Source organism: Acanthisitta chloris, unplaced genomic scaffold (genome assembly GCF_000695815.1).
Source record: "Acanthisitta chloris isolate BGI_N310 unplaced genomic scaffold, ASM69581v1 scaffold2864, whole genome shotgun sequence".
Lineage (NCBI taxonomy): Eukaryota > Metazoa > Chordata > Aves > Passeriformes > Acanthisittidae > Acanthisitta > Acanthisitta chloris.
In genome coordinates this window covers 6,501-18,388 of record NW_008668546.1, presented here as the reverse complement: position 1 = coordinate 18,388, position 11,888 = coordinate 6,501, and the positions used below count along the sequence as shown (strand labels likewise).

Sequence of the window (11,888 nt, the reverse complement as noted above, 5' to 3'; positions counted from 1 at the left end):
GGTTTCTTGTAAATAGAGTAGAATATCAAACATTTCCTTTCTAAATCTCACGGTAAAGGTCAAGTGCAGTAAATTGCTGCAGTTGTACAGACACAAGTGGAACTAAAGCAGATTTCACTATAGATCTAGCTTGCACTTTCCTACTTGATGCCTCTGCATCTTTCCTTTTTAGTATTACTGGAGTGTCCTTTATCTCACAGAGACTTGTAATTTAGTCTCAGACATATTTAGTTGTAATCAACATATTAGCTGAAAAAATTATTTGATATTAACTAAAAAAATTATGCTATTTTTAGAACAAAGAAAAACTGAGGAGTGGAAGGGGCTGTAAAAAAAGAAGGGATTCCTTAAACTGCAAGAAAAACTCAGTGAGACCAGTCATACATGTTTCACATGTTGTTTATGTGTTTGCCTTTCAAAGGCAGTGGGGAGGAGTAAGAAGACAGACCATCTGATAACCTTTTGCTGTGGATGCAACAACCTGACCAGGTAAAAGAACAAGGAGGGAGAAGAAGGGACACCTTCCACTAGACCAGGCTGCTCATTGCCCCATCCAACCTGGCCTTGAACACTTCCAGGGATGGTGCATCCACAGCTTCTCTCAGCAACCTGGTCCAGTGCCTCACCACCCTCTGAGTAAAGAATTTCTTCTTTACATCTAATCTAAACCTGCCTTCTTTAAATTCATTTGCCCGTGTCCCATCACTCTCTGCCCATGTGAAAAGTCCCTCTACCTCCTCTTTATGAGTCTCCTTAATATTTCAAAAGCAGCAAAAAGAGGGTGGGTAGTGGTTGACTGTTCAGAGTACCATGAAGTGAGGTCAGTGGAGACCTCAAATAGGAGTGATTCTTTATAAAATGGGCTGTAGACCTAGGAAACTCCTTGCCAAAGTTGAGCTGTGGGCTCAAAGCAGACTTAGAAGAGAGATCCTTGGATTATCTGTTAAGTAGCTCCATCAGGTTAAGGTCTCTCCTAAACTGTAAATGCTCAGGAACTGGCAAAGCACTAGAGGGTAGTATTAAATGTTTTTCCTTGTTTTTATTTTTCCTAAGGTTACTTTTTACAGCCCTAATTACAGAGAAAATACTGCACAGATGGTCCAAGATAACCCTTGATCTGAACCAACATGGCTCTTCTTCCACTAAGGTTACTTTTTACAGCCCTAATTAGAGAGAAAATACTGCACAGATAGTCCAAGATAACCCTTGATCTGAATCAACATGGCTCTTCTTCCGAAGACAGGCAGCCAGGGCTAATAAGAGATGAGAAGGAACTCCACCAGAGAGTACCATGTGCAGTATGTTGTGATCCCAGAAACTACTGAAAGATTACTGGAGAGACAACAAATCTCACATAAAGGTCTGGGTTGCCACTATGGAGCTGTGTTGATAAACCAACTTGAATTTGTTCTCTCCCACTCTGAGTTTTCTTGAATTTAAAATTCTTAGTGCCCTAGTTCCTGTTGTAATACAGCCCAGCTGTCGAGGCTCTAAGCTCTGTTGGGAATTTTGAGGGGAGGGGAGTCTCATTTTTGGAAAAATGTATAGGCAAATCCATCTGTAAGCTCTAACCTTCATGCTCAGGGTATATCCCACAGATTAGTGTTACAGGAATGATGCTTCCAAGCACCATTTCCAGTAGGTTAAACCCTCCAAGTTTTTTTCCAGGCATATAGCCAGGGGAGACAAACTGGTTCAGCCATATTCACCAACCAGAGGATCACAGGTATAGACTAGCATAGACAGAAATGGCTAGTGAGCACCACAGTGTGCAATTAGTACTACCATATCACCTCCAGAACTTTGGTCTCAATGTTTAAAACTTGTTTGAGACCTCTCAGACTGCAGATTCAGTGAAGGGTAGGGATCCACAGCTGAGATGGTTAATTTCTTTGTGTTAGATATCAAATTTGATGAAATTTAAATACAGCTTACTGCAGCCTACTGCTGTACCAGCCCCCAGCTGTGGGGTCAAACCAGAACCTGTTGGTTAGGAGAGGATTGCAGAAGACTGCTGACAAGTGTTTTCAGAAAACATGTAAGCAACCCTATCCAGGGAACAGTTTGTATCTTAGAGCATCCTATTCGAGGAAACACCTATCAGCTGTAGCATGCTGGGCCTGCTGGGAATCCCTCTAAAGAAGAGCTTTGCTCTAGGGTCCCTCTGCTCCTTATTTCTTCTCCAAGAACCACCAACAAGGCTGGCAATGTGCAGCACTGAGGAGTCCTCAGTGGGGATGGTTTGATACCGTTTGCCTAAGGAGATCTTTGCAACCAGTGCCAGAGACTAAAGTCTGCAATTTATCCTGGAGATAAGAGGGAATCAGTCTTTGAGGATTCCTGAATGATGTTGCAGCTCAACAGCTCTGAAAACATCTACTTAAATTTATGCCTGTAGCCACCCTCTTTTATTCAGGGGATTAGATAAAAAATAATCTGCATATTTTTCTGCAACAACAAGCTCCATATTTTACAGACGTGGCACATGCAGTGTTCACAGAAAAAAAAGAAGAAAATAAGATGTATATTTGTTGCTACTGTTTGTAATAAAAAAAGTTACAGGCCAAGCTTTTGATAATTCTGAAATGAAGCATTATTCTTATTTCAATTTATTTTGAGGGGGTCAAGGAAAGATTTTTAAACAAAAAATCAGATTTGATTTAGAAAATTAATTGCTGAATATACTGTTCTCTAGACAGAAAGATCATTGTGGCTTTGGCTCTTTCTACCAGTCTGAAATGCAAGACATTTCCAGTGACAATCTTCCTAATTCAAATAAAGCAAATGTTAGTTTTCCTGTATAATGTCAGACCATTATTATCCTTTCTCTCTGAAGAAACATCTCAAGGTCTGGCATGAACACAATGACATCCAGAAGAGTCTGGAAAGTGCTTGGAATATTAAAAGAGGGCAAGGAACTGGGATCTATACCAGGCTTCTGCCTAATGGCTCTGCTGAATGAGGATGCAGAATCCATACACACACACTCCCCCAGAAGAGTCTGGAAAGTGCTTGGAATATTAAAAGAGGGCAAGGAACTGGGATCTATACCAGGCTTCTGCCTAATGGCTCTGCTGAATGAGGATGCAGAATCCATACACACACACTCCCCGAATCATGTGCTTCTGCCTAATGGCTCTGCTGAATGAAGATGCAGAATCCACACACACACACACCCACCATGGAATCATGTAACTTCTACTATTTTGTTTTCTAGTTGTATTTGGTCAGACCACCAAAAGTTTTCTAGGAAACAAAAAAAAAATTAAAAAATCCAGATGTATTTGACTGTGCAGAATGTGTCAGAACTATGCAGAAATGGTGTCAGCCTGTACAGTACAACCACCAGAAAAAAGGGCTACAGAAAAATCACATTTCAAGCAGAAGCACTCATATACAGAGCATCAGTTTAGCATGGTCCCAACGAGCAACACTGTCTAATAATCAAAGAGACAACTAGGAGCACAGAACTGGAAGGAACAAGCAGGCTCATCAAGTCCAAGTCCTTGGAAGGGCAGGCAGCCTTTTGATAGACATCAGCTCACAAAGAGTGTACAGAGAAGTTCTGCCTCTCAGGCCCATATTCCATAAGCTGTGCAACTCTTCCCAGTTGTGACACCCTGACACCACCAAACACTGGAAGAGGGAAACAAGGGCATGCTTGAAGTGCTTGAACTTCACAGTTGAAAAAAAATTAGGAATGTGGGATAGTTTAGGTTTATTAGTGCTCTAGGAACTAAATCACAGTTACTCAGTCTAGGTAAGACCTGCTCCACACCTGAAATGGAAACTTTACAAATCATAACCAGTCACAGAATTGTGCTGTTATTGCTGTGTGGATGTTTAGAAGTATTTGAAGAGCAACAGTATTTTATGTGTGAAAACAATGCAGGAACAGTCAGCCTGGCACATATTGAGCCCATGTGAGCTAACTGGTTTTTCCCCTATTCTTTCTATGAACACACAGTCTCAACGCAGAGGGACATCCTAGCAGAAAGCACCAGTACTGAGAACAAAAAGGAATCCTCTTTTCATTTAGATCAAAAGAAGATATTTGAGCTGATCTGAACCACCCTTTTCACAAGTGGAAGGATGCAGATATCCTCCAGTTGACATAGCTGCCCAGGGAACACACACAGAAGCCTGCTGTGAGCTACTGAAGCTAGTAACTGCAGGATCAGAACTCTCAGTTTCCTGCTGTCTTCTTAGAAATTTCATGCTGCTTAGGCCTGTTCTGAGTCTGAGAAATAGGATTAAGGACATCCATTTGAAAATAGGACACGGAAAGAATAGTCAAGGGGAGCTCTCACCTGACAGGGCCTGATCAAAATGGGTTAGGTACCTCGAGACTTTTATCTTTTCCTCCTCCCAGTGACTGCTTTTTCCCTGAGCAATGACCACCAGGCTGAAGCCCTCTGCACGACACCCAAGGAGGGAAATTGAAGTTAAAGTTATCCCACATGATTCTAAGCTCCACTTCCCAAAATGCAAGATGAGCTATAGCCCTCCACTTCCAACATGGGGCCACCCTGAGCACGTCAGGGCCGGCCATGACGTGGAACAGATCCTACCAAATCCTTCCAGCCTGGATGTGCTTGTGCTCTACTGAGCTCTGCTGGAGTCCTGGCCCCCCACCAGCCCTGAATCTTTTTTCTGAGGGTGAAGCAGCAAGTGAGAGTTGCGTTAAAGAGTTTCTTGTTGGGAGAGAGGGATGGGAAATGATCCTCAACTGCCTTCGAGCCTTGAACAAATTCTGGAACAATTGCACATTTCATAAGCACTTGGAAGATAACAAGTCACAGCTTGAAACATGGAGCAGCTGCTTCATGTAGCAGCTAGGACAAGTAGCCCATGTGGATTTGTCAAGAATAAATTGTGTTGAACTGATCTAATCTCCAGTTTTAACAACGTAAGAGGCTTTAAGAATAAAGGAGAAGTAACTGTCACAAATCTTACCCTTGCTAAGGTTTTCAAAAGGGTTGCATGTGACATTCACATCAGTGAGCCCTGGCAGCCTGGTCTAGATGAGACTATGATCGATTGAGTGCAAAGCTGGTTTGATAACGTATCAGAAAGGTTATCGGTGGTGCTTTGTCAGAGTGGAAGGATGTAGAAATGGAGTTCAGGCAGGTCTCTTCTGGATCCAATCCTGGCATGTGTTTTCATTAATGAATTAGATGATAGAAAAAAGAGTATGGTTATTAAATTTTCAGATGGCATAAAGCTCAGAGACATTGTAAGCACAGGAGGACAGGGTTTGAATTCAGAATGATTTGGAAAAATTGTATAACATGTCTGGAGTGGGAAAGAGGAGGCTGAAATTCAGCAGGGAGAAGTGCAAGGCCACAGACTTCAGCTTAAGCAATACACAAACACTAAAATTTTCCAAGACCAGCTCTGAAGCAAAATGGTCTCACAGTAGATGACAAGGTGAATTTCTAGTGAAAAAAGAGAAACCACCACTATACAGGAGTGAGCAAACACGGTTATAACTTTCAAGAATGTGTAGGAGTCATTCCTTTGTCACCAGAAACACCTCAGATGCCATGCCATAATCAGTTTTGAATGTGACTGCTCAGTAAAGTGGTGCAGCAACAGTCCAGAGCAGAAGAGGACTACCTGACAGGTGGAAAACATGGCCAGAGCAGAAAGACTAGCAAGCTCAGTGTTTACTTAACTTTAATAAGTCTCATGAGAAGCTTTTCAACAAGCTTCATGCAAGCAAAATGCTTGCTGCAAACAGGAATATAATAATGTTTTCTAAGTCCCTGGGGAATGGGAAACAAAACCAAACCAAAAATAAAAAGCATCTCTCATTACTAGAAGAGGTTTCCAATAGTTCAATTGGATTCAATAGGATTGAACTTTCCAATAGTGAGACCTGCTGAGCACTTGGAAGGTTTCTTTTTAGGCATAACTTTGTGCTAATGGCCTGACCTCAATTGGATCAATACCTCTGATGTAAGAGTCACTGAATCCTACTGAATGCAAGTCCTCATGAATTTCGTGCACCAAATGACTGGACGTGGGATCACTTTGGGGATTTCAGCAGTGGTGAGCTCCAGACTGGCTCCATCTGAAGTCTGACAAAACCCAGTGGGTTTCAGTGCGAAGTCTCAGTGTGGGTTATTCCATCTGAGCTTTGTTCATGGCATCAGACTCTCCCCCTCTTGCTCTTCTCTTGCTGCCTGAACTGTTTGAAGAAAGTTGTTTGCATGGCAGTGAGAATGACAACACATTTTATAGTTTCCCTAGGGTGGCAGAAAAATAAAAAGCTTCTTGATGACCACTGAGATTTTTAACAAACATAAGAAATCTATGGCTTGTATGTAGTATTTATTTAAGTACCATGCACAGTCTCTTGGTTCATGGTCAGAACACACTGGGGAGTTAAAATTTTTCTATGTATAGCTTAGAGTGATCTTCATTAGCTATGCTACTTAGGCTTTCATTGCAATTTAATGTACTGCATGGTATGGCACTTGCCTGTGATACATCACTTTTTTTCTCCTGCAGTACCATTGCCCAAGTGTAGGTAAAAATGTTCCATTGTATTTGGTGCCTATGACAGTGACTGATCATATGCAATCAATGATTATTAAACCTATTGATCCCATGGATTCATATCAGACCTGAGCCTCTTGCACTGTGTTGCATCACCAGAAAATTGTCATTGATAAAGTTGGACCATCAAGTTCTGAAATGAGGCACAGAGCCCAGAGGAAGACAGAAAGGCATATGGCATTGGGGTCCATCCAGCAAGCAAGAACAGTGGATTTTTGGTGGTGATGGACTTTCAGATGTATTTCCTCCTGGACTAGAGAACCCATGGAAAACCTTTAGGGACAGATCCCCAACAATGGCAAGTTCACAAGCTACCACTCTCAGACATCAAATATGTTTGTAGTTTATGTAGGACAATACTTGCAGTGTCTGTGATTTTCTGGCAGTCTACAAAGTTATAATTCCTTATATGTCTGCTCATATGTAATGTTTGTGTGATGCTTTGCTCCATCAACCACTATAATTCCTTATATGTCTGCTCATATGCAATATGTTTGCATGATGGTTTGCTCCATCAACCAAATGACTTTTTAAAGACTTGGAAAAGTGGTTGGTGCTAGAGTCCACTCAAAATGAATTCAGAACCAGTCTTTCATTTGTGAGCCTGGCAATCTGCTGCTGACTCCAACAGGCATGAGAAGAACAGCAACTGCCTCTTCATTTTTATTTTGTCAACTCAGAGACTCCATCACTGGCCAAAGAAACCCTCTGATCAGTGAAACTTGGGGACCTTCAACTCTTTAAGCATTGCTTGTAGCCATTGAAGACTAAAAAGCTGAATTTCACATGAAAGCAAATTGAGGGAGAAATAAGTAAGAGCTAGGATCTAATCTTTTGGTCTTATGATAGCCATAGATTGTAGACATATACTTTAAAGAGGGAAGGAGCCTTTTCAAGTCTGACTTTGCATGAAACAAGGTGGAGTGTTACAGTCATACCTTTGGATGAGTGAGACTGTGGGTTTTACAGATTTCAGGTGGTGGAGAATCTGCCATATCCTCAGGTGAACTCTCCAGCATTAAAAATATGCAGCTTATCTGTAGTCAGAACTTGTCCAGCTTGAGTTACCAGCCTGTGAAGTGTTATGTATTTGTATGTTAAATTAAAGAGCCCTCTGCCCTTATATATATTATTTCCTTGAATTTCTATTTGGAGGGTTTTTTTCACTCACTGCTTTTACATTTCATTACTGCTCTGCTGCAAGAGTTCAAACTTTTCAAATTAAATTCCTGTGCCATTCCAGGAAATGATGCTCTCCTACACCAGGCTGTTTGCAGTACAGTACAGGGTGAAGGGAAATGGAAGCACAACTCCCACCAATACTGAATGGCAGCCTTAACAATTCCCCTCTCTTCCTCCTCCCACTCACCCCCCAAGTATGGTTTATATCCATGTCTCTTCTCCAGGGGCCTATATCCTAGCAGTTTGCCATTCTCTGATATTAATGCTTGAAGTTTTAATGAGCACAGACAAAGGAGGATGCTTAGCAACAATACAGACAGTACAACAAATGCAGGATAAGTAGTTTGAGATTAGATTTTAATGCCATCTTAATGACAATACCAGGATCTCCTTATTGCCACTAACACCAATGCCAGAATACTGCAGTGTATATGCACTTGGGAGGTGGGATTTTGTAAGCAACAGGACAAAGGAAAAAAAAAAAGATGACAGAGAACACTGTGTCAGTACATAACACATTTGATCTGCTCAAACCGCTTAATGGTATGGTCAAAGTGTCCTCACTTGCATTAATTTCACAGAATTTCTCTGTTCCCAACAGACTAAAGAATTATAGCAGAGGTATTGGAAGTGTTTACTAAAGATTACATTTTCTTGCATTCTTTAACCCCTTTTTTAGCCCCATTTGCTCCTAGGAATGACAGGTATATTATTAACAGATACAATCAGGCTTCAGAAATTATGTTTGTGGTTTTCAGAAAAAGGATTAGTGAAATGAAGTGTATGAAACGTGATCAGCCAAAACCAAAAGTGAAAGCTTTGAGATACTATATACTCCCCAAACAAGCTAAAGTCAGCTTGTCTTTTGGCACTCACCAGCCAAGAAGCAGAAGGGAAAGGTAGCCAAAATTGGAATGGAACCTCAAGCCCAAAACATGCAATGCAGAACAAAAACAGCCTAAGGCAATGCTCTGGAAGGATTTGGTGTTTTGTCTTTCTTAGAGGTTTGTGTCTCAGTTACTAGAAATTAGTTCCCACTCATGTCCAAAACCAGTGTGATAACCTTGTCTTTACTATGCCCCACCACTAGCACTGCCTTTATACTTATGTCTTACACTAGGCAAGCTTCAGAAAGGCAGGATGACTGCATATATTGAACAGGGTGAGAGAAATTAGGAAACAGCAGAACCAATGGAGAAATAAGACCTATTTGAGCCCAGAGAATGGATCATTGACAGAAACAGGAACAAGACCCCAGTCACTGAACATATTTAATGTTGTCTCATTGATACAGCCTCTGCCTGACCTGGCACCAGCTTCAGGACCTACTTCAAACACAGTTCCAAAGCTCCTCTGAAAAAATCTGAACTGCAAAGAACTTGCAGTTCATGGTCCTGCTCCTTCATCTTCAATTCTCCATGCTGCATAGAAAGAGCCAAGTCAACAAGGCACCATGGTCCCTTTACTCCTTTCTTCCCTATGTCACACATCTTAGAAATAATCAGCTGCAGGAAAATCAAATGAACTGGTGTGATGTAATTGTATGCCCATGATTGCCATGTACTGTGCCACCAAAAAGTGACAGCTGGTTTGAAAGATTCACAGAGGTCAGGGGCAGACACAGGGGCAGAGCAATGCTAAAATTAATTCATATTAAGCATATCTGGAATTGTGCTTCTGTCACCCAGTAAAATTTCAGCATTGATTCAGATCTTTTAGTGCTGATCTTTGCTATAAGGAGAAGAAAATGACTGAACAAGAGAATTAATGGTCCATGTTCAATGTCTCAAGTCCTTTCTCACTTTCTCTGTGAACCCTGTAAGAACTTGTTGAGCTCCCACCAGGCCTGACTCAGCCCTTCTTCTTTCCATGATAGACACAAAACTGCAGCTTTCTGTATGTTGGCCAAAGGAGAACTAGGAAACAAAGGAAGCAGAGGGCAAAGAAAAGCATTTATAAGGAAATGAGAGGCTTTTGATGACAAAATAATGGAGAAAAGGGTGTCAGAAGGAGTAGCCACAGAGAAAACACCCACAAAGAGCAAAGTTAAGAAGAGGTGGGTGAAAAATGCTGATGATAAGGGGAAAAGAGAGCAAAGTGAAACAGAAAGGAATCTCAGCAAATTTCCATAATGTAACACTGATGAAGCCTTTTATGATTATAGACAGGGATTCTCAGAATGTTCCCTTGCAGGCAGTTTGCATACTCATATTTTAATATCTCTGAACACTTTCCCAGCTTCATTAAAAGTGGAAACTTTCTCTGCTGGTGTTGCAGACTCTAAATCTGAGCTACCCCAGTTCATCACCAAGCTCCATGGAGCTGCATCACTGAAGTTTCTCTGGACAGACTGGCTCATCAAATCCAGGTCTATGCCACCTTCAGAGAGTGTGACAGCCCTGTGCTGACACTGCTCTTCAGGAGAAACAGGCTAAGAAATATACCACGACCTGCCTAAGGAATGGGGACATCACTTGCATGATACCTTGTAGGACCTGGACCCAGGTTGCCTCTTATGCCAAGACAGACAGGAGACTGAGCTCCTGTAAAACACCAGCAAAAATGATGAGATTCTAGACTATCTGAAGCAAAGCCAAATCACAAGTCAATATGACCTTAAACATTTCCAGAATTCTCAACTTGCACTTGCTGCAAGTCCAGACACAAACACCAACCCTGTGAGCAAACAAAGTACAGATTATTGCTATTTACATACCACCAGTTGTTTACCTGAATCTATCATCTCAGACTTGCTCATTTTCTCAGACTGGATGTTTGGCTGCAACATTTCCTGTGATAAGTCTATGCAACTATAAATAACAAAAATATTACAGTTGTCCCTGTACGAGTTTTTTGAAGGTATACACCACCATTCAATCCTAGTGCCAAAAAAAGATGGCCTGAGAATTCACCTTAAAGCAGAGAGGAAGCTTTTGAGCTCCACAGAGTGATTTCACCAGACCTTCCTGTCTGAAACACATTTGTTTGTGCAGATGATTTGCACAGAGTAAATCCATCTCAGTCAACTTCAAGACTACTGACACCAATGGTTTAGTCTCTTGGAATCCTACGAAGTGACAAGAAATAGTCTCTGATCACTTCAGGACCTCTGCTGCAGACTTCAGGGGGAGGACTGTCCAGTGGATTCCCCTCAAAATTGCATGAACAGTAATTGTGTCCCCAATCCAGGTTCACTAGCTCCCCAAAGGCTGCTGGAAGGCACCGTAGATGGTTTTTTCCCAACCAAAGTGTGTGCAGATTCCTTAAAAGACAGATATCCTCGGGCAGGTGATCCAGTGAGTTGAAGAGCAATAAAAACGTTTCCAGTTTCTCCAGATGCCGAATGCTGGAGGGGATTGTACCTATTTTGTTGTCACTCACATCCAGAAAAGTGAGGCTCCTCAGCTGGCAGAGGGATGCTGGCAGCTCGGTGAGGCTGTTGTTGGCCAGGTGGAGACTCTGCAGCCTTTGCAGTGCCCCCACTTCTGTGGGCAGAGAGCTCAGGTGGTTGTTGCTCAGAGTAAGCCTCTCCAAGTGACTCAAAGTGCCAATTTCAGCAGGGATTTTCTTCAAGTTGTTGGAGTCCACATAGAGGCAGGTGAGGTTCCTCAGGCAGCTGATCTCCTGGGGGAGTAGCTCCATCCGGTACCTCAGGCAGCTCTCTCGTTCCGGGCTCATCTCCAGGACTTGCAGCTGGTCCAAGCCAAAGATCTGTCTGGGAACTGACACCAGCTCTCTGCCTGAGATCTTGAGTTTTTCTTCCCTTCATACTTTGGATCATGCTCTGTAAGGTACCTCCAGAGTGGATTTGGACCTGGACAGTCACATCCAATACAAGTGACTGCATCCATGTCCCACCAGAACTCTGAACAGAGACAGTTCAAAATGATTAGTTGTGTGCTCCACAGGCAGCCTCTGAGGTTTTGGGGAGATCAAGGTCCTCTGCCTGCTTTCCACTCTACCAGGCACGTTACCAACACACATACAGAGTGTTTGGGTTGCCCAGATACATCCTGCTGAGTAAACACTTGGTGTCCTTGCATGATTCAGGCATTTCCCTTCCTGCTCTGCAGTATACACAAAACCCAACTCCTGGGCTGTGACGTGGCCTCTCACAGCTGCAGCCAGTGAGCTGGTGGCAA

At 42.3% G+C, this 11,888-nt stretch overlaps 1 protein-coding gene across 1 annotated transcript; it reads right to left on the bottom strand.

The window, feature by feature from the left end:
* Positions 1-10,797: 10,797 nt before the first annotated feature.
* Positions 10,798-11,486, bottom strand: LOC103800543 (leucine-rich repeat-containing protein 30-like; the record flags this gene model as incomplete). Its single annotated transcript, XM_009072923.1, has 1 exon — positions 10,798-11,486. A coding segment is annotated over one exon (689 nt), but the record flags the coding sequence as incomplete, so codon positions are not given.
* Between the last annotated feature and the right edge of the window lie 402 nt (positions 11,487-11,888).